The 23,563-nt window shown below is 44.3% G+C and overlaps 1 protein-coding gene across 2 annotated transcripts in view; it reads left to right on the top strand.

Moving 5' to 3' along the window:
* Positions 1 to 23,563, top strand: part of SMARCC1 (SWI/SNF related, matrix associated, actin dependent regulator of chromatin subfamily c member 1) — a 135,161-nt gene that overhangs the window by 59,230 nt on the left and 52,368 nt on the right. For both annotated transcript variants that reach the window (XM_061586163.1, XM_061586162.1), the window contains exons 14-19: positions 538 to 659; positions 7,660 to 7,731; positions 11,744 to 11,857; positions 13,551 to 13,704; positions 14,845 to 14,958; positions 17,117 to 17,176. In XM_061586163.1, coding sequence (XP_061442147.1) covers positions 538 to 659; positions 7,660 to 7,731; positions 11,744 to 11,857; positions 13,551 to 13,704; positions 14,845 to 14,958; positions 17,117 to 17,176 — 636 coding nt within the window. The remainder of the gene's footprint in view (positions 1 to 537; positions 660 to 7,659; positions 7,732 to 11,743; positions 11,858 to 13,550; positions 13,705 to 14,844; positions 14,959 to 17,116; positions 17,177 to 23,563) is intronic.

The raw sequence follows: 23,563 nt of genomic DNA, 5'->3' as shown, positions 1-23,563 counted from the left end.
TTGTTTTTATGATGTTTTAAAGTTTTTGGTGCTTTTGTTTGCCACCCTGGGCTCCTGCTGGGATAAAGGGTGCGATATAAATCAAATAATAAATAAATAAATAAGAATTGTAGCTTCGTGAGGAGAATAGGGCTCTTCTAATAACCCTCAGCCCCTTCACAAACTACATTTCCCAGGATTCTTTGGGGGAAGCATGACTATTTAAAGTGGAATAATAGTGGAATAAATGTATGGTGTGGATGTGGTCTTAGTTGATCCCACTGGAATTGTTATAAAAAGAGCTCCAGTCAGTTGCTTTCTCAACCATGCAATGTAATTTTCCTTGCACACAAATACTTGTTTCTTGGAAGAGACCTTTGTAGGCATACCATTTAATCCTGCAGTACTTTTCCTCAAGATCAGATGGCTTCAACAGTTGGTTATTTCTTGTTATTACACAAATTGGACTGCAGTGTCACAGTGGATGGTTTTCCATTTATGTGCTCTCTGCACCCAATTGCTCACTTCAAAAATAACTCCGTATGTTTCCTTCTGCAGGAAGATGAAGATCCCAGTAAAGGTGACCAGAGCCGCTCAATAGATACTGGAGAAGACAATGTCACAGAGCAGACTAATCACATCATTATACCCAGCTATGCATCCTGGTTTGACTATAACTGGTAGGTTCTAGAGTGTGGAGAGAAGGGGATTGAAAAGGTTCAGCCACCTCAAGATATTTCCATAGGTCCAGAGGTGGCTCAGTGTGACAGCAACTCTCATGTGAGCCTGCCCACATACTGAGGTTATCCTCTGAAGCTCTGTGATATTTATCACAGGAACAAAAAGCTACCTCAATCTGGAAGTTGCAGCCTTTGAAATTAACCATCCTTGATGCTCAAAATAGCTACAAAATAAAAAAAAACTGCAGTCTCAACTAGATATGTCGAATAGGCATGTATGCACTGTTGGTGCAAGTAATTCAGGACAAAAAGTCACTTAGCCCTGGTCTAACTCGAGAATCGTAAGGTCAGCGAAACGTAATGCCTGGCCACAATAGCTATGGGTCATGACCAGTTTAAGGCTGTTGACTGAGACTCTTAATTTGGTGCAAACCTTACCCATTAAACACCCAGTTATGCTTTGTTGCTTGAAGGGTACATAGCTGCTTTTGGAGCTTTCTCCCATTTTGGGGGAGGAAGGATGATGTATTTGAATTCCAGGTTTGCCTACTGGAATTGATTTAATATTTGTATGTCACTTTGCCAACAGCAACGGTAAGCTCAAAGTGGCTCATAATAATAACAAAACATTAGCAAATAGCAAATATTGCCATCAGTATAATCATATTTTTAAAAAATAGCATATAAGTAAAGCAAAAACAAACCAATAAACAAAGCAGTTCAGTACAAACTCATAATAATTAAAAAATGATTTATCAGAAATGGCTGCTAAGTACCAGCCCCGTGCCAGTTGACATAATATGTCACGGCAGGGGTTTCTTCTCCCAGCGCAGCAGCAGAGTCCCAAAATGGAAATGGGCTGCCTTCAAGTCGCTCCCGACTTATGGCGACCCTACAAATAGGGTTTTCATGGTAAGCGGTATTCAGAGGGGGTTTCCCATGGCCTCCCTCTGAGGCTGTTTTTTCATGGTTCTAGCCACGAGGGAAGTGGAGCTAGTCTTGCTCAGTCCTGGACGGAACACACCGATACTCTTGCAGACGGCAGCAGCGACTCAGGCTGCTCAGTCTTTCATAGTTCAAGCCACAGATTCTGTACACCTGAGAGTATATTGAAAATCTGCTCACATCATAGGGAGCTAAATTAGTTTACATAGCACACCCACTGAAACTGTGGAGTACCATGTACATGGATGAGGATTTGTTCATTGAACAGCTTGTAAACGCAGAAGCTTAAGTGAGGGAGCTGTATCCACTTTGGAATGAGCAGAAATGTTTTGAAAAGATAGAGCTAGGTCTGCTATAACATTTCAGGTGTAAAGCTCTATTTGGTGTTTAATTTGCCAGAATGCAGGTCCTTTGCTATTTCTGTTTTGTTTTCTAGTTGATGGTTTTGCCTCAGAGCATGTTACGTGTGGCTGATACATTTCTTAAGTCAAGGACAGTAGGCCTCATTCCTTGCTAGCAGCTTTTGCAGGCTTTATTATAAAGGTGCCAAATATCAGTTCATCTCGTATGAAAGCAGATGCAGGTTAAATGTTTCCTGGGTGGAATAATACAAACAGGTTAGAATCGTTGACATTGCAGGTATTCAAACAGATTGGATAGACACCAGGCAGGATTGCTTTAGATGGAGTGCATTGTGCTTTTGATCACAAGATGAACCATTACTCTTCCCTTGGAATGGATTCTGTGCAGTGAAGGAATAAATAATAAGAATGCACCCATCCTTTTGCTCCCCGCTCTCTAGAGGAATGCAGCAAGTCCTAAATTTGTGTGCTGAGGTCACCTGCATAGCTAAGACAGTAGATGAATGAATGTCACTGCTGAATATGGTAACGGTGTCAGGCCCTGAATCCTGAGGGTTGTATCCAGTACTGCTTTGCTGCCTGCGCAGCAGATGTTTGCTTGCGCAGTGGAACTTCCTCTCCTTTCTTCTCCCTGCAACCCCATCCCCCTTTGTGTACCTACAAAATCTGCTGCAGAAGATTGGGGGAACCTCTGGAGCAGATTTTGGAGGCACGCAGGCAGAGGAACAGAAGTGCTAGTCCCATTGTGCAAGTTGGACGCTGCTCACACTGTTTTGGATACAATCCTAAATCTCCAGCATTGTGCATTTTCTTAGGCTGCATTTATTTTGTACACATGTAGGCTTCCTGAAGGTCATTGCTCACTGAAGTTGCCATAGAAAACCTCTCCTCATAGGATTGGGTATATAAAATGGAATTCTTTCCTCGGTATTAATTCCTTTCAAGAAATTTGAGGGGCTGCTCCACCCCACCCCCCTTGTGATCACCAGTTGTTGCTTCTTCAGTGTCTTCTTCATACAGTTGTAGATATGAATATAATTACGCTTGATTCTTTCGGGCCTGAAGTGTCTTGCTCTGACGTATATGGACGCGGCTAGTCTAACAGCTGTCTGGGGAAAGTATTTTCATATCCGAAGCATGCTTAAGCACTTGTAACTAGGCTAGACACTGCCCTCAGATGGAATGCAAATTGGTCTGATATAATTGCTGTTCTGAGACTTGTGTCATTTGGCTGCCAAAAAGGAGGAGGAATTTTTACATCCATGTCTGCCTGCTGCTTGCCTTCACTTCAGTGAATCTTGTAAATGTTAAATACTGTGTTTCTGCAAGTCAGGCATAACATGTCAGATATAACATCCCTTTCTTTAGAAGCATGGAATGTGTAGGTATTCTTCGCCATTTATCCTGCTAACCCAACTATTAGTCATGTATGTATTGCTTTCCATTTTGGTATATCTCTTTTTGTGCTAGGGTTGAAGATTTTTGTTTATTTAAAACAATTTTGAGTCGCTTTTCGTCTCCAAAGCACTAGACAAATTAAAATGTAAGAAATAATATTTACTTAAACTGGTACCAGGAATAAAATTCATACAGCACCAGCATCAGTAAACGATGTTCATTTGGTTGGCTGCTGTAGGAAAGTTGATGTTGAACTAGACAGAACTTTGCTCTGATCTAGCATGGCTACTCTTATAGCCAAGTGTTACAAAGCAGTGGTCGAGTTCTCTCAGAGGAGAAGGTTCCTGACACTCAGTCCTTTGGATCTTGGCCTAAGCTTCTACATAAGAACATAAGAAGAGCCTGCTGGATCAGGCCAGTGGCCCATCTAGTCCAGCATCCTGTTCTCACAGTGGCCAACCAGGTGCTTGGGGGAAGCCCGCAAGCAGGACCCGAGTGCAAGAACACTCTCCCCTCCTGAGGCTTCCGGCAACTGATTTTCAGAAGCATGCTGCCTCTGACTAGGGTGGCAGAGCACAGCCATCATGGCTAGTAGCCATTGATAGCCCTGTCCTCCATGAATTTGTCTAATCTTCTTTTAAAGCCATCCAAACTGGTGGCCATTACTGCATCTTGTGGGAGCAAATTCCATAGTTTAACTATGCGCTGAGTAAAGAAGTACTTCCTTTTGTCTGTCCTGAATCTTCCAACATTCAGCTTCTTTGAATGTCCACGAGTTCTAGTATTATGAGAGAGGGAGAAGAACTTTTCTCTATCCACTTTCTCAATGCCATGCATAATTTTATACACTTCTATCATGTCTCCTCTGACCTGCCTTTTCTCTAAACTAAAAAGCCCCAAATGCTGCAACCTTTCCTCGTAAGGGAGTCGCTCCATCCCCTTGATCGTTCTGGTTGCCCTCTTCTGAACTTTTTCCAACTCTATAATATCCTTTTTGAGATGAGGCGACCAGAACTGTACACAGTATTCCAAATGCGGCCGCACCATAGATTTATACAACGGCATTATGATATCGGCTGTTTTATTTTCAATACCTTTCCTAATTATTGCTAGCATGGAATTTGCCTTTTTCACAGCTGCCGCACACTGGGTCGACATTTTCATCGTGCTGTCCACTACAACCCCGAGGTCTCTCTCCTGGTCGGTCACCGCCAGTTCAGACCCCATGAGCGTATATGTGAAATTAAGATTTTTTTCTCCAATATGCATAATTTTACACTTGTTTATATTGAATTGCATTTGCCATTTTTCTGCCCATTCACTCAGTTTGGAGAGATCTTTTTGGAGCTCTTCGCAATCCCTTTTTGTTTTAACAACCCTGAACAATTTAGTGTCGTCAGCAAACTTGGCCACTTCACTGCTCACTCCTAATTCTAGGTCATTAATGAACAAGTTGAAAAGTACAGGTCCCAATACCGATCCTTGAGGGACTCCACTTTCTACAGCCCTCCATTGGGAGAACTGTCCGTTTATTCCTACTCTCTGCTTTCTGCTTCTTAACCAATTCCTTATCCACAAGAGGACCTCTCCTCTTATTCCATGACTGCTAAGCTTCCTCAGAAGCCTTTGGTGAGGTACCTTGTCAAACGCTTTTTGAAAGTCTAAGTACACTATGTCCACTGGATCACCTCTATCTATATGCTTGTTGACACTCTCAAAGAATTCTAATAGGTTACTGAGACAGGACTTTCCCTTGCAGAAGCCATGCTGGCTCTGCTTCAGGAAGGCTTGTTCTTCTATGTGCTTAGTTAATCTAGCTTTAATAATACTTTCTACCAGTTTTCCAGGGACAGAAGTTAAGCTAACTGGCCTGTAATTTCCGGGATCCCCTCTGGATCCCTTTTTGAAGATTGGCGTTACATTTGCCACTTTCCAGTCCTCAGGCACAGAGGAGGACCCGAGGGACAAGTTACATATTTTAGTTAGCAGATCAGCAATTTCACCTTTGAGTTCTTTGAGAACTCTCGGGTGGATGCCATCCGGGCCCGGTGATTTGTCCGTTTTTATATTGTCCATTAAGCTTAGAACTTCCTCTCTCGTTACCACTATTTGTCTCAGTTCCTCAGAATCCCTTCCTGCAAATGTTAGTTCAGGTTCAGGGATCTGCCCTATATCTTCCACTGTGAAGACAGATGCAAAGAATTCATTTAGCTTCTCTGCAATCTCCTTATCGTTCTTTAGTACACCTTTGACTCCCTTATCGTCCAAGGGTCCTATTGTCTCCCTAGATGGTCTCCTCCTTTGAATGTATTTATAGAATTTTTTGTTGTTGGTTTTTATGTTCTTAGCAATGTGCTCCTCAAATTCTTTTTTAGCATCCCTTATTGTCTTCTTGCATTTCCTTTGCCAGAGTTTGTGTTCTTTTTTATTTTCTTCATTCGGACAAGACTTCCATTTTCTGAAGGAAGACTTTTTGCCTCTAAGAGCTTCCTTGACTTTGCTCGTTAACCATGCTGGCATCTTCTTGGCCCTGGCGGTACCTTTTCTGATCTGCGGTATGCACTCCAGTTGAGCTTCTAATATAGTGTTTTTAAACAACTTCCAAGCATTTTCGAGTGATGTGACCCTCTGGACTTTGTTTTTCAGCTTTCTTTTTACCAATCCCCTCATTTTTGTGAAGTTTCCTCTTTTGAAGTCAAATGTGACCGTGTTGGATTTTCTTGGCAATTGGCCAGTTACATGTATGTTTAATTTAATAGCACTGTGGTCACTGCTCCCAATCGGTTCAACAACACTTACATCTCGCACCAGGTCCCGGTCCCCACTGAGGATTAAGTCCAGGGTTGCCGTCCCTCTGGTCGGTTCCATGACCAACTGATCTAGGGAATAGTCATTTAGAATATCTAGAAACTTTGCTTCTTTGTCATGACTGGAACACATATGCAGCCAGTCTATGTCCGGGTAGTTGAAGTCACCCATTACTACCACCTTTCCTAGTTTGGATGCTTCCTCAATTTCATATCTCATCTCAAGGTCTCCCTGAGCATTTTGATCAGGGGGACGATAGATCGTTCCCAGTATTAAGTCCCTCCTGGGGCACGGTATCACCACCCACAACGATTCTGTGGAGGAGTCTGCCTCTTTTGGGGTTTCGAGCTTGCTGGATTCAATGCCTTCTTTCACGTATAGAGCGACTCCGCCACCAATACGTCCTTCCCTGTCCTTCCGATATAGTTTATATCCAGGGATAACCATATCCCACTGGTTTTCTCCATTCCACCAGGTCTCGGTTATGCTCACTATATCAATGCTCTTCTCTAAGACCAAGCACTCCAGTTCTCCCATCTTGGTTCGGAGGCTCCTAGCATTAGCGTACAGGCACTTGTAAGCAGTGTCTCTCTTCAAGTGTCTTTGGCATGCGTGTGTCTTGTGGTGGAAGGGGCAACTGAGGACAGTTAAAGAAAATTGCATTTGGAAACCTTGAAAACTTGAGCATGTATTCATAGCGGTCTCACTTGGAGGCTATTAAAGCAATATGTCGAACAAAATTCACATTATCCAATTATTTTCAGCCTAATCTTTCAAAAAATGGACTAGCATTTCGATTGTTCTCTGAAATAGAAAATCCATTTTCATTATCAATTGATGCTAAAGGTAAATTGATATATCCAGAACACTGTGTGCTTTGGCATATTGTAGATAAACCAGTAAAGTGCTCAGTATATTAAAGGAATTGGGAACATAGCTGAAGGCCCAAGATCCATATACGTTGTGCTGATTTCTTTTTTAAAATAGAAACTCTGATTTTCTTTATTTGTTAGCTGTTGACATCACTGTTGTTTTCTACACAACGCAATGTGTAAGGCAAACAATGCTCTCTACTGTGGGTATCTTTATTGTCCCACAATTCTAAGGTCATAGTATTTTGAGGTTGATATGTAATGTTACTGTAGCAAATCAGAAAGCTTTTGATTCTTACAGTTGGGACTAACATGACACTTTTCCCCACACTTAATTACTTGCAAGTACGCCTGTAGAATGCCCCCCTCCAAGAAGTGCAGGGTGTGGCACCCCTTTGTTTTAGTAGTCTTAAGACTCTGAAGTAACTACTTTAAAGCTACTTTTATATGAAAAGTGCTTGTCTTGGATCTGTTTTCCCTATCTCTTGTCCCTGTCTCTTTGTGAGTGGAGTTTAGATGTTATGCTGTTAGCGATGATTGCATAATGTGTGCTTGGTGTGTAGAATAGAATTGGGTATGTTCTACACTAACCATATTCTTTGTTTTCCCTAATAGTATTCATGTAATTGAACGTCGTGCTCTTCCAGAATTCTTTAATGGGAAAAACAAATCAAAGACCCCAGAAATGTAAGTAAAAGCAGAACAATGTAAGCATGTTGTGTGCTCCCCTCTTTGCTTTCCATAAGTTCAGTTTTAGTGCCATTAGTTATCCTCAAGGCTATTATGCCTCCCTGGGCTCCTACTGGGAGGAAGGGCGGGATATAAATCTAATAAATAAATAATAGCTAGGGTGTGCAGGCGTAACATACTCTGATCTCTCAACCTTATTTGGGAGATTAGGAGCACTATACTAGCATTATCTCTAGCCACAGTTGGCCCAAGCTGCAATTTTGCCAATCTGCTTCTAAGTTTGGTTACAAACTGTGATCTAGCACTGTGGATAGCAAAAATGGCAGTGCAGACTAGCTATGTTTACCTCCAGAACTGAAAGGGGACAGGATGAACCAGTGGACGCTGCTGATTGCCTAAACAGTGGTGTGTGGGGAGAGCTTGACATTTGCACCTGACATAGGTGGTAAAAGTGAGTACTATTGCTTTGTCAGTTGCCAGTTTCAGCCTTTCTCAGATTATCAGTTTATTTTTATATTCAGCTGCTTGTTGTGCTTTTGGGCAGGACTTTTTCCTTCTGGCTGCAGCTGTGAAGATTGACTCTAGTTTTGCACCTCTAATTCCAGGAAGGGTTTTGAAGGGTTTGTGCACACATTGCGTGTTTCCTTTTGGGTAGTGCACAAAGTGGGAGTGCTGCATCCGCCTGTGGGGAGGTGCAAGCCTACCCTAGATCCAGCAAGACCCCTTGCGATCAAAAGAGCTTTGGCCCTCAAGGAGGCTTCTGACTTTCTCTTTGGGACGGCAGTTCCTCCACATCACAAGCTCCTTCTGTCTGGCTGCAATTGTGCATATATGCCTGATATGGCACAGGGACGCTGCTGTTCATGAATGAGAGAGGGGGATAGTCATCTTGATCTTGCTGTCTGCTGCCGCCACCACAGTCTTTAGAAGCAATTCACTCTGAGGCAAACTGCCTCTGTCATAATGTAAAGGCGTGCAGTAACCATGCAGAGTAGAACCAGCTAGCGTTAGAAAGGCAGTGTATGCAAATGAGGAGGAAAGTGACATAACTAATGTCATTTCAGTATTAGCTTCATAAAGATCTGTATCAAAGTGATGTTGTGGGTGTTCTGAGCTATATCCAGTGCTGCAGTTCCACTGGTGCAGCAGACTTCTGTGCATGACATGGAACGTCCTCTACCTCTCCTGTCCCCTCCAGCCCTCCCCCACCCCACCAAAATCAGTTCCAGAGGATTGGGGGACCCTTCAGAGCAGATTGTGGGGCTGTGGGGGTAGGAGAGGAAATTAAACTACACATGCTTAACAGTGGGTAAGCAGCAAAAATTCAACTATATAAATCTTCTAAACACACTTTTGTTTTGTTTTAAATGGTTTGTGTACCTGAGTGTGCGCTGCAGTGTTTGGACCAGGGTACACATCCATTATTCAGAAGTTCAAAGGCTACCATTTGCTGTACCTGCCACCAAACTTCAAAATGAAAGCTGTATGATGACGATTAGGTAGCTTACCAGTAGTAAAACATTATTTTGCATCTCATCTGTGTTAATTCAGGGCCTGACATTAATAAGATTTTTCCCCAGTGGCTGCCTAGTGTTCGATATCTATGTTGTTCCTGCAGCTAAATATCCCACATCCACTGCCTGAGATGGTTGTCTGTTCATTTTGGTTTGAGGAAATATTGTCCTTTGCCCCTGAAAGCAGCAAAAAAAACCCAGCCCACTGGGTCTGGCCAATGTAAAGCTTGCAAAATGTCAATGAGCATGGATGCTGGATCCTTCTGTCTTGAAGTGAAACATCGGCATACAAGATGTCACTTGGCTTTGAGGTTGGAGGACAAACATCTTTAATTCCTCCTCCATGTTGCTTTTGTAGCTCTGAAACGTAACCGGGGTGCTTCAAAGGCTAGAACCTCAGAGGAGGGTGCTGCTATATGGCCTTTTAAAGAGGAAATGAACCGTGCTACTTTGAAGTAACAAACTAAATGAGGAGGATTGCAAGTGAGGGTAAAATAGCTGGGGGGCAGTTGGGTTTTTGTCAGGCTACACCATGTTCTATGATGGCAGAGTTGGCAGTGCCCATAGAAGATGAGGCTGTGGTATAACTCCACCAACATCTAGCAGCAGCCCCTGTCTGCTTTGTATAATGAGATGACCTCATAAGGCTATTGTGCAACCTTTTATAGTTCAAAATCAGCACCTTTGAGTTCTGTCAGTGCTACTTTGGAAAACTAGTAGGGATGTTGCAGACCTGATAACCATGCGGATCTTCATCAGCATACGCACCACCATGTTCGGAATTAGGAAAAGATTCTGAACAGTCTTCAAGATCCAGTCCCATATAATGCAATCAATTATTTTAATAGGAGCAGGAGCTATCAGGCTCCTTTCCCATGAGACGAGATGGGGACATCTGCCCTGTCATCTCCTTTTAATGTTCATTAAGTTTTTGATTATGCCTGCAAAATGACTAGCCTTCTGTCTGCATAACAGAACTACAGACCTTCCTTATTGGGCACCTCGCAGCGTTTCCTGAGGCTTCTGTGCTCCCAAGTGTTCGCTTTCAGAGCCCAATTATTCCCCCCCCAAAAAAAGTACTCAAATAGCTTTGGGTTCTTGTGCCCAGCCTGGGCCTCCAGGGAAGGTTGGAACTCCAAATAAAGGATATTTTGCCAGAGGCTGTAGACTCTCTGTATTGGTTGAGATGCTGTTTAAGTCTGTAGAAGAAACAGGGCTTGCCTCCCTAGAAGTCTGTGCCTGCAGGTTTTGCTGTCAGGCATCTGGCTTGCATCCAAAGGAAATGGCTTTTTCCTGGTCTTTACATTGTGCTAGGTTGTCTCTTATGCGGGGAAATGAAGTGTTTAGGAGACAAATCATTGTGGACCAACAAGCTATAGAGAAAATATATTTCCTTTACACGAGGGAAATAGCTGTTGGACAACCTCAGGAGCCCAGACAATAGTTTTTGCTTCCTTTCTCCTCCCAGAAGTTTCTGTCCTCTTCTGTGCCCCCATGCCCCTCTCCTTCTCAGTGTGTGAAGGGCTCTCTCTTTGTCTCTCTCCCTTCCTTTCCTTTCCCCTCCCCCCCTCTTTTAACCGTGGAAGACTGCAGAAGGAAGCAGGCTCATGCCCCAAGCAGTCTTCCTCAGCTGCCCTTCCGTGTATGAAACCCTCTCATGCTTCCTGTGCAAAGGAAGTGGCCTTGGAATAGCCAGCACCTTTATGCCCCAGAGGGTTCCCCTTTGGCGTCCCTTTGCAAGGCACCGCTGAACTGAAACTCAGGCTTTTTCAGATGGCTGGGATGTTCTGACTGAAAGTATGTGGCATATTGGTAGAAAGGGAACATCCAAGCAGATGAAACATGGCAGCATGGTGTGTGTTAAAGACTTAATTTCATTCTTGCTTCAGTCAGTAGTCAAAGTGGGCCTTAGTTTTTTTTAACCACAAAGGCAATTAATTTGTTTAAATAGGTCAGAGTGTCAGTTCAGTTCAGAAAAGGCCCTCAAATATGTTTGTTTTGCCCCTCTATAGACCTGTCCTGAAAAAGGTTTTTCCTGAAATTGGTCGTTAATGATCAGTCACATACTTTGGTTAAACTATCAGTATCTCCTTTACTAGATGTCTTAGGTTAAAAAAAAACCCTCACATGCATTGTCAGTTTTACATAATCCTGGTCCTTGAAGAAACTTTCATATAGTGAGTAACACCCAAGCTGTAACTTGTGCTGTTTCTGGTGGGAATAGTGGAAACAAGTATCTTCACAGTACTTCAAAGTACATTTAGTTCATTGGCATTGAAGGATGGAGTATTAAGGGGTTGTATTCAGTGTTAGTTCTGGTCAGAGACATGCATAGGCATGACTAACTTAAGCTCATTGATTTCAGTGGGTCTACACTGAGTAGAACTACCATTTGCTAGAACCCTAAGAAAGCCTGATCAGGTTTTGGATGCATTTCTCAAGTGACTCACAGTGGGCAACTTTATCCATTATTGTGTTTCTGGATTTCTTTCCAGATACTTAGCTTACCGCAATTTCATGATTGATACCTATCGGTTAAACCCTCAAGAGTACTTGACTAGCACTGCCTGCAGAAGGAACTTGACTGGGGATGTTTGTGCAGTAATGAGGTAAGCGTTGCTTTCCTTGGCTACAGTGTCTTAAATAAAACAGAGGTTTTTAATCACCTCTTTGAAGTTAAAAACCCTATTGTGGAACAACACCGGCGATGGGAGAATAGTGAGGGGGGAGCACGTTAATGCTTGAAAGATGCATTACATCACAGGATATGTTCAGAATGTATTTGCTTGCATACTCTCTTTTCTGTCAGCTCACCTGGAGAGCATCCACGCACAGAGTGGAAGAGGAAATGGGGAAAGGAACTATTCCTGCTTATATCCCAGGTTGCCCCTGTCTTTTCCCTTCAGACCCCACACCTGGCTGGCATGGCCCTATCCCTATCTCTGGGGGCCAGGTCAGAAAGCTTGGCTGCTGAATGCAAATATAAGGGCCGTATGGAGTGATGGAGCCACTCACTCCTCCTCGACCATGATGCTCATCCTGAGCACTTGGGAATAGTCAAGCGCTTGGCAGACAGCCTCCCCAGGCAATAAGCACCATGTTTTCTGATCTTTTTCTTTTCGTTTGCGTGCTGTGGCCTGGCTGAGAAGCCAGTGGCTGCACTTCTTGGCTGTAGGGAGTTGCATTTTCTAATGCCAGCTTTACTCTGTCAAATGCTCATTCAATTGATTTGTTTTACTTTGTTGTTTTATTTTAACTTTTAAATGTCAAATGGCTCACAAGAGTTAAAGCACAATTTTAACAATAATAAACAGTACCAAAAGGCCAACATAATTAAACATATAATACCACAAAAAAACAGAGTCGGATAAACCAATCGAAATAGTAGGGATAAAATTCAGTTCAAAGGCTTGGCACAATAGCCACTTCTTCATTTGCCTAAGGGCATGCAAAGAGGGCTTTTGGCATCCTTCAGCAGATCGGGAGCCTGCCTTAAGGCAAGGCGAGGTAGCTGCATCAAGCAGTGGGCTTTGTATGCCCTGGAGGGCAGCAGAGTGGAAGACGGACCTCCCTGTACGATGGCAAGGTGAGTGTGTGTATGTGCGCACAGCCTTGTGGGAAGTTCTTTTGCCCAAGCTGCCCTGAAATGAGCTGGACAAGAACATAGCCCCATCAGGTTGCACCTTAAGTTACCACAAAGCAATTTGAATTTTCTTCTTCCTGTGCCGAAGGGTTTGGGGCCTGTCCTCTTCTTTGAATAGAATCACACAAGCAGTTTGAGTAGGTAGTTTTCTGTAAGTCACTTAGAGGGGTTTTTTTTTATAATCAAGCAGTATAAAAATTTTGTTAAACAAAATAGTAAAAAAAAAAAAAAAAAGTCTTTAATTCCAAAACCAGCTGGAGTGGCTTCCTCCCAACATTATTTCCATGTTGACCGAATGAGCTTCTCTAGATAGTGTGGTATCTCATGCCCAATTGTTACAACTGGCAATTGCGTTCACTTGGATGCTTGAAAGCAGTTTCCCACCATTTATTGAAAACATGTGCAAAGTCTTTTGCTTCCTGATTTTCTAAATTAATTTGTAATGTTTGAATTAATTTATAATGAGCGTCCATACATGAAAAGAAAGAAAGGGAAATATACATTGTAAGATCTTGCAGGACTAGTTCACCAGTTGCTGGTCTTCAGGTTAGTTATTCTGTACTGAAATGTCCCCCCCCCCTTTTTTTTTCTGGTCCATTGTCCTTGCCATACTGACAATTTTTCCTTCTGTCCTTCACTCTTGTGACGTCAACTCCTAGGGTACACGCCTTTCTGGAGCAGTGGGGGCTTATTAATTATCAAGTGGATCCAGAAAGCCGCCCCATGGCCATGGGTCCTCCTCCCACCCCACACTTCAACGTTCTTGCTGACACTCCCTCTGGACTCATGCCTCTTCACCTTCGGACGCCTCAGGTAAAGATTCTTCAGGCATTGCTAGTATGTACCTAAACTGTGTAATAACATTGCCACCTTGAACTCCTTTGCCTCCTTTGAATTATTACAACACCATCAACCTTGTACCAAGCTTTGCTCAGGAATTCCGAGCAAAAAATCTCTGCCATTTTGAAACCCTTGATCTCAGGGACCATCATGCAGAATTTGTTTAAAATCAACGCAGTTTTGAGAGTTTCAGTATGCCATCTTGGTTCAGAACAGTGTCCCATCGTATCAAAACATAGATAAAAACTTGCACAGTTTGATTATGATCATAGAATCATAGAATAGTAGGGTTGGAAGGGGCCTATAAGGCCATCAAGTCCAACCCCCTGCTCAATGCAGGAATCCAAATCAAAGCATTCCCGACAGATGGCTGTCCAGCTGCCTCTTGGATGCCTCCAGTGTCAGAGAGCCCACTGCCTCTCTAGGTAATTGATTCCATTGTCGTATGGCTCTAACAGTTAGGACGTTTTTCCTGATGTCCAGTCGAAATCTGGCTTCCTGCAACTTGAGCCCCTTATTCTGTGTCCTGCTCTCTGGGACGATCGAGAAGAGATCCAGGTCCTCCTCTATGTGACAGCCTTTCATGTACTTGAAGAGTGCTATCATATCTCCCCTCAGTCTTCTCTTCTCCAGGCTAAACATGCCCAGTTCTTTCAGTCTCTCCTCATAGGGCTTGATGTCTTGGAGGTGTCCAAAGCATAGTAAACAACCAAACAACTTTCCAAAATATATGTTAGGTACTGTTCCAAAGCTGAGGGGGAAATGCTGCAAACTTTAATATAATTTTATTTCACCCCTGATTTCCAATGCCTTGCTGTGTTATCATGCTTTTAAAACTGTCTTTTCAAACATTGGGAGGGGTTCACAGTTATCATGTGGCCATAAATTGGACATTTGCTGTGTTGGAGGATGCTATGTCTATTTTTTTAATCTGACATATTGGGAGAAATTCTGCTGCGGAGGGTTCACATAGTAGTACTAAGATTATCTACCATAGCACATGTTTTACATTTCACATACATTTATCCAGTAAAGTAGGCCGATAAATGTAGCTATTCCTGATGCTTTCATATCCTCCCTTCTGTTCTGACTATCTTACATTTCTTTACCCAGATCCCAGCGGCTCAACAGATGTTGAATTTTCCAGAGAAAAACAAGGAAAAACCTACTGACTTGCAGAACTTTGGGCTTCGTACCGACATTTATTCAAAGAAAACCTTAGCAAAGGCAAGGCACTAGATTTTCTTCTTCCCTTCCAGAACCCCCACCCCCTAAGATGCAGATTATAGGTGCAAAGATTGTTATTTCTGCATCTGACACACCTCATCAGTGGCGTACTAGTACCAGAGGCTGCATGCTCTGAAAGTCAGTTCCTGGGGATCATTAACGGGCTATTGATTTCATGGCCTGCTTGTGGAGTGCTTGGAGACATCAGAATATTGGAAGATTCAGGACAGACAAAAGAATGTACTTCGCACAACACGTAGTTAAGCCATGGAATTTGCCCCAAATTGGATGGCTTTAAAGTGGGGTTAGACAAATTCATGGTGGGTAAGTCTATCGATGGCTGCTAGCCGTGATGACTATGTTCTGCCTCCAGTTTCAGAGGCTGCGTGCCCCGAATATCAGTTGCTGGAAGGGACAACTGGGGAGTGTGCTCTTGCCCTTGGGTCCTGCTTGTGGGTTTCTCATAGGGGCATCTGGCTGGCTGTTGTGAGAACGGGTTGCTGGACTAGATGGGCCCCCTTTGGTTTGAGTCAGCAGGGCTGTTCTTACAACGCAAGAACTTCCTTGAGTTGTTCCCTCACTTCTTATATAGAAATATTTAACTGCTGTTTAATATTCAGACCTGTGTCCTCTGTGAAGAAGCTGCCTTATGTTGAATCAGACCACTGGTCCATGTGGCTCGGTCTTGTATATACAGTAGGGCCCCGCTTTTCAGCGTTCTGCTAATACAGTGACTAAAATTAGAATAAGGCCCCACTCATACGGCACTTGTTCCACTTTTACGGCATTTTTTGGATGTCGGGCACCATTCTATTGAATGAGTTCCGCTTTTTGGCGGGTTTCGCTTTTCGGTGGGGGTCTGGAACATAATCTGCAGTATGAGTGGGGCCCTACTGTACTGCCTGGCAGTGACAGTCTCCAGGGTTTCAGGCGGGGTATTCCCAGCCCTACATGGAGATACTGGGGTTTGAATCTGGGTCCTTCTGCATACACAGGAGATGCTCTGCCAGTGAGCTATGACCCTTCCCCAAGGGCTTGCATGCCATGCACCAATCTAAGCTTCTCTATATTCAAATCTTTTAAATGCTGTATGTTTGGTCCAGAACAGCTGTTACGCACACCCCTGTTGATCTCCCGTTGACATATCTAGCAATGAGTATCGATGTTAGCTTTAAGGCTGGGATGATATTTTCTCGGAGTGCTAAATACTCATGGGCACCTGTAAAGAATTCTGAGAGATGGATAGGCATTCTAAATATTCCTTTTGATTGCTGCTTTTGGAGATTCGGGAAAGAAGCAAGCAAATGATGGGGATGGTGGATGCTGCTTTTCCGAGCTCATTTGCTTGTCTCGGTTTGTCTGCATCGCCCTAGTGCTGTCTTTGCTGGCATTATTTGTTTATTAAAAAATGGATGCAGCTCGCCCGTTCCTGTTGCAGAGAATTCAGATGATCATAGACTAATCTGCTCTCAGCGTTTGAGTTAGCAGGGATATCCTGCATGAGTACAGGGAGTTGTAGAAGGGTGATTTCACATTCTTTCCTGCCCTGCAGTCTTATTATTTTTTCCTGTAGCACTGTCCTTTGCTGTGGGATCTTGTTAAAAATAACATTTAAGTGTTTATTCTAAATCAGCCTTCCTATTAAGCCATTCTTCATCACCACAGGAGATTTTTGCCTCAACTGGTGACTTAAGCTGCTCCAAAGCAGCTGCAGTTGTCTTGTGACTTGCAAGAGTTTATGGGGTTCCGCTCCCAGATTGCAGGCTGCCTCATGGGCATCACTTGGGCTGTTTTGCAGTTTGGCTGGTCCCTTTCAACAAGCAAGACATCTTTTTTTATTATTTTTTATGCATATTTATTAAAGAAAAAAGAAAAGACAATAGCCATCAGCCCAATCACCGATACATCCATTTTACTATACATACACAGGTCAACATATGCCATCCAAATTGGTATCCAGGCAAAGTTGGTGTTTATTGGAAAGTATATTCAAATGTAGCAAGGTTGTTAAGGCCTTCAGACTATTGCGTAATACTTGGTGGGCAAGTAAGACTTCTGTGAATGAACAAATCACCAATCCCTCCTCTTCTGACAATAATAGTCTTACTCAGCTGTACACTGGGTAGATAAGTAAATCATGCCCCCATCCTTTTTCCAGAGCAAGAATGCGAGTGCTGGGAGAGAATGGACTGAACAAGAGACTCTGCTGCTACTTGAGGTAAGAAATCCTGAAGGAGGAAAATTGGGGACTGTGATAGTGGGAATGCAGAGAAAAGGAGGCTGCCCACTTAAATTGGGCTGACGTTTGTGTGTCTGGCTGATTACTTCTATAGAACAAGGCCGCTCAGTAGATCCCATGTTATATGCTTGATGGCCGCAGCTCCTCCCAAACGTTGCTGTCAGAATATGTAAATGCTGCACCTGTGCCATGCAAAATAGGTTGCAAAGCAGATGAAATCTTCCAAGCATGTTGTTCTGCAAAATAAGTTAGCCTTACCACGATGAACCTTTGTGAGGCTTTTGTGATGCTCACAGCTTTCCAGCAGTGTCAGAAGCTTTTAAAGAACCCGCTAATGTTGACAATTGAAGCCTAGCTATTTGTGACATACAGAAGCACCTATTCTCTCATGGCAGGATTTTCTGCTTCATGGTTGGAGATTAACGTATGTCAGGCCTCCGCAGATCCTTTCTTCAAGGTGATGGCCTGTGTCCTGGACCAGATGTTAAGCAGTATGCAGATCTTCTTTCTGGAGAGCTCTGAATTGCACTATGCATGGAGTAGGTAGAAGCAGTGAAAGAGACACCCCTTTGCCCCTCCAAATCTTGTGTTCATGCCACAGGATACAGGAAACTGAGAGCTGGTGGCGACCACAACTCTGGCTATAGAGCAAAGCCAAAATTAGCCCATCCCTAATCAGTATTCAACGATAAGGAAAGAATAGTGCGGTTGTCAGCCATAGAATTAGCTGCGGTGTTTTTGTTTGCTGGTTGGTCGGTTGGTTTTGGCAAAGGTGTAGGATGGCCCTACGCATATTTCGGGGCACACTCTAGACTTATTTTTTGCTACTGGAGCAGGGGATGGTGATCTGGGAGTGAGGGATTTTACATCTATTCCTCTGTCATGGACAGATCATCGCCTATTGAGGTGTAGGCTCACAATGTTTTCTCCCCTCTGCAAGGGTGGAGGACCAATTAAGATGGTCCGCCCCCGGAGACTAATGAATCCTGAAGGTTTTCAGAAGGCTCTGGGGAGTTTTCCGGCTGATAAAACTGACGCTCCTGTCAAAAACCTGGTCAATCTGTGGAATACGGAAATGACCCGGGCAGTTGACACGATCGCCCCGGTGCGCCCTCTCCTCTGCAGAGCTCAATTGGCTCCGTGGTTTACCCCGGAGCTAAGAGTGATGAAGCAAGAAAGGAGACGGCTTGAGTGCAAATGGAGACGAACTCCCGACGGCTGTGGTCTTGCACTTGTGAAGATCTCTACCAAGCTCTATGTGAAGGCGGTGAGGGCAGCGAAGAAGCAGTACTTTGCTGCCTCCATTCAGTCATCTTCTAACCGCCCAGCGGAACTTTATAAGGTTGTTCGGGGACTTTTACACTCTGGTCCTCAGAACGCAATAATACCATCAATAGCCCGCTGTAATGAGTTTGCGAGACACTTCCAAGATAAGATCACAAACATCCGCCGGGACCTTGACTCCAATATTGTAGCAGTTGAGCCTAATGAGGTGTCCGGAGCACAGTCCTGTCCTGTTTTATTGGATGAATTTCAGTTGGTTCAGCTCGAGGACGTGGACAAGGTGCTTGGACAGGTGCGGGCGACCACTTCTGCTCTGGATCCTTGCCCCTCATGGCTAATAAAAGCTAGCAGGAACGGAACAGCCGGATGGGCCAAGGAGGTGATCAATGCCTCTTTACGAGAGGGAGTGGTACCACCCTGCCTGAAACAGGCAGTGGTGAGACCGCTCCTAAAGAAACCCTCCTTGGACCCTGAAAATCTTGACAACTATAGACCGGTAGCAAATGTTCCGTTCCTGGGCAAGGTTTTAGAGCGTGTGGTCGCTCACCAGCTCCAGGCTCTCTTGGATGAAACTGATTATCTGGATCCATGTCAATCGGGCTTTCGGCCGGGGTTTGGTACAGAAACGGCCTTGGTCGCCCTGTATGATGACCTCTGTCGGGAGAAAGACAGAGGGAGTGTAACTCTGTTGGTTCTCCTTGATCTCTCAGCGGCTTTTGATACCATCGACCATGGTATCCTTCTGGGACGTCTTGCGGACTTAGGAGTTGGAGGCACTGCTTGGCGGTGGCTGTGCTCCTACCTCAAGAATCGTCTCCAGAAGTTGGTGCTTGGGGAGCATTACTCGAGTCCCTGGATACTCCAATATGGGGTCCCACAGGGTTCAGTTCTGTCCCCCATGCTCTTTAATATCTATATGAATCCGCTGGGCGAGGTCATTAGGAGATTTGGAGTGCGTTTCCAGCAATATGCTGATGATACGCAGCTCTACTTCTCCTTTTCATCTTCTTCAGGTGAGGCTGTTAATGTACTAAACCACTGCCTGGCCGCGATAATGGACTGGATGAGAGCTAATAAACTGAGACTCAATCCTGACAAGACTGAGATGCTGTTGGTGGGGGGGCTCTCTGCCCAGATGGTTGATGTCCGACCTGCCCTAGATGGGGTTACACTCCCCCTAAAGGAACAGGTCCGTAGTTTGGGGGTCTTATTAGATCCGCTCCTGTCACTGGAGGCTCAAGTAGCCTCGGTGGCACGGAATGCGTTCTACCAGCTTCGGCTGGTAGCCCAACTACGACCCTACCTGGATAGGGAGAACCTTGCCACAGTTATCCATGCTCTGGTAACCTCTAGATTGGACTACTGTAATGCACTCTACGTAGGGTTACCTCTGAAGACGGTTCGGAAACTTCAGCTGGTGCAGAATGCTGCGGCCAGAGTTCTTACTGGGACAAAAAAATTTGATCATATAACACCTGTCCTGGCCCAGCTGCACTGGCTACCAGTATGTTTCCGGGCCAGATTCAAAGTGTTGGTTCTTACCTATAAAGCCCTTAACGGCATCGGACCGCAATACCTGGCGGAACGCCTCTCCCGCTATGTACCTACCCGGTCGCTGCGCTCGACGTCGAAGGCCCTTCTCCGTGTCCCAACGCATAGGGAGGCACGGAGAACGATAACTAGAGCTAGGGCCTTCTCAGTGGTGGCCCCCGAACTATGGAACGCCCTCCCTGATGAGATACGCCTGGCACCTTCTTTGTTATCTTTTCGGCGCCAGGTAAAGACCTACCTCTTCGCCCAGGCATTTTAAAAATTTTAAAAATTTAAAAATTTGAATTGAAAATTGAAAATTTTTAATTAGGTTTTATTGTGTATCTATATCCACTTGTATTTTAACCTGTTTTATTATGCTGTACACCGCCCTGGGAGCTTATTGCTATAGGGCGGTCTAAAAATGTAATAAAATAAATAAATAAATAAATAAAGGAGCGAAAGCTTGTAATTGTGTTGTATAGAGCTATGGATTGTGTCTCAAAACTGTTTATACATATGTTGGAATGTAATTAACCTAACTAGCAGCAGCCCTTCAATGCAAGACTCTCGGGTGATGTACAATTTATACTAAGAAATACAATAAAAGCTCTGTATAAAACATGAGAAGTGCAAAGGGCAACAGCCATAAAATGAATAAAACCCAGACGAGCTATACAAACAAAACTGAAGTCTGCTCTAAAATATGCTGCAAAAGCCCTGGCAACGAAAAAGAACCTTTGGCTGATGCTGAAAAGACACCAAGATTGGCATTAGGTGAGCTGGGTGTTCTAAATGCAAGGCCCACGATGGGAAAAGTCCCCTCCCTGAGCACCATCCACCTGATTTCAGGTGGCAGGGGGGCACCTGGAGGAGAGCCTCTAACGAAGAAATGGTCCAAACAGGCTCATGTAGAAAAGGGCCCTCAGGAACAACAGGCAGGCATAGTCCCTGCTACATGAATGAGCCCGCTTGAGCCTTGTGCATCCCTCTCTCCTCATCATTCATGTGCGAGAGGAAGTTGGAAACTTTTCCTTCAGATTTTAAACTGTTCCCTGAGGATTGATCCTGGCTTGTTCTCGCCATCGTTTAACAAACCAAGTTCAAATGTCAAGGAAAATGTAGCTTGTTTAAAATCAGAAAAAAAGCTTTCTGTCTCATCCTCATGGAGGCAAAAGCGGGGAGAGACGCAACCTCAAAGTTCGCCGTGGTTCATTCCCATAGCAGGACACCATCATTTCCTGTTAACACTGAACTCTCTGTAATACTCTGTTACTACCCACACCTTCCATGCCATCAGTTGGCATTGGAGAGAGGTTTTTTCTTGTGTGCTGTCTGCTGTAGTCTTAGAATGAGAATTTTATTGCGCATCTGATACTTTACTTGGGAGGTCTCAGTGATATTTCCAGTTGACGCTATAGACCCACTTTCTTTTCTCATTTAGGGTTGGGGTGGCAGGCAGGATAGGGAACCCAAAAATAAGCATCCGCATCCAAAAGGGAGATGGGGCAGTATTTGAAGGAGGAACTCTTTTATTCCTTCCTCCACACCTTTCGGGACTTGTGGCTGTACCATTTTGCCAGTGTGCGTATTTCCACTGAGTGGAGAGTGCCAATTTAAAAATGTCTCCCAAGAAAGATGCCACTCCCCAAGTCGTCTCTGGAGGTTAGCACTGTGGGTTGCTGAAGTTGCAAGGAAAGCCCCCCCCCCCAAAAAAAAGCTAATAGGAATTCAGGACTGGAGTTAGAGATGGATCAGGGTTAGGGTTATCCCATTTTTTTCACTTCAACATCTATGTTAAGACAATTTGTTAAATGCACGGAAATACGCTTTCTTGTGTCGGATTTTGTGTTCCCTGCTGTTTTCCTTTTCTTTGAAGAATAAACTTTTCTTGGAAGATTACGGTAGTTTTTGTCCTTAGAGGTTTCAGAAGTTCAGACCTAAACCAACGTAAACCTCTGACTTCTTGTGCCTGCTTTAGTTAGGGAGCAGTCTTTAGGGGGGCGATGTGTTCAAAAAAGCTCCTCCGAGTCAGGCATGCAGAGAGGTACGTTTGGTCTTAAGATTGAACCTTTCTTTCAAAGTGGTCTTGATGAAGAGCAAAGTATAGCCTGAAATACATTGCACTCTGTTTACTGATGGATTTTTTTGTTCTTTGCTCCACTTTTTCAAATGATTGTTTTTGTATTCTTCTGGGAGCCTCCCACTTACTAAGCTAGATCGTCCCCTGGTCCTGTGATAAAATTAGTGGCCACTCTTTCATTGGGTGGAACATCAGGCATTCCTGACCATGCTTCTGAGGAGGTGGTGTTTGGGTTAAACCTGTCCCGGCTGGCTTCCTAGCATTGATAGCTGAAAAACTTGGCAGTTAAATCCAGCTTCTGCTTACTGTGGTCGGTTGCGTGTGCCCCTCCTGTGCCAGCCTGCTCGCTTGCCCACCTGCCCACGGAATTCTTTGTCACCTATGGCTACCTGGTGCACCTGTGCAGCAGATTTTACTCACTGCATCAGTTGCAGTGGCGTGGTGTGCCTTGAGAAGCAAGACTTTGAGTAAAGCCCCGTCCTTAATAGGGGTGCATGGCTGTTAGAACCCCCTCCCCTTTTTGCTAGTAGCCTGTCTTGGAAAAGGCGCACCCCATTGTCTTTCCCTGATATGGTTTGTAAGAAGCAGGAACCTGTTGTTGCCCAGAGAACCACAATAAATAGAAGTTCATTGTGCATGGGAAAAGTTTGTGATACCTCAGGATAATGAGGTTGACATTGCTTTGATTATCAATACATTTAATGCAACTCAAAGCATCTGATTGTTTAAGCCTTCACGTTTACAGCATTAAAGATTACAGCATTACAATTTGCAGCAGCACTATGTCTTAGTTAAATAGTTTGTGGCTGCAGTAACATAATTAGCAGATAGCAGCCAGGCCGTAAATTTGTCAGGCTTGAGTTGAGGCAAAGAGGCCCGCAACTACAGTAAGTGTAAATAGTGTGTGGGAAGAGCCAAGAGAGTGGAGAACAGACGGGTCCTGGGTAGGGTCGAAGGTACGAGATCACAAGCCGGGGTGGCTACAAGGAGTCACAAAGGTCGATGTTGTTTCCTGCAAGAGCCCCAAGCCACTCAGCCTTTCAAGTTCATTGTCTGAGGCCAGGTGTTTGCAGTCAGCCTTCCCTCTTTCGAGAGCTGGTGGTTCTTAAATGGGCCGACTGCCTCCAGCAGGGTCTTGCTCCTTGTCTGCCTCTCTGCTGTTCCCTTCACCTGCATCCAAATCCTCTTGAGCTGCCTCTCGACTTGTCCCTCCTCCTGGGTCTGAAGTCTCCCATTCCCCTTCATCTGTTGAGTCCTCCAAGGGAGGCATGACAGTGACAACGATATCTGTAGCGCTTGGGTAAAATTACAGTGTTGCTGTGCAAGATGGCAAGCTTCTGAACAGGTAATTCATAGGAGGACCATCTTGCTAAAATCATTTGACAAAGAAAGAGCCCAGAGTCTGTGCTATAAGTCAGCTCTCTAGTCATGATTACCTTTCTCTTTCAGGCATGCTTTTTAAAACACCC

Source organism: Rhineura floridana, chromosome 10, assembly GCF_030035675.1.
Source record: "Rhineura floridana isolate rRhiFlo1 chromosome 10, rRhiFlo1.hap2, whole genome shotgun sequence".
NCBI lineage: Eukaryota > Metazoa > Chordata > Lepidosauria > Squamata > Rhineuridae > Rhineura > Rhineura floridana.
This window is presented reverse-complemented; position numbering and strand designations above follow the sequence as displayed.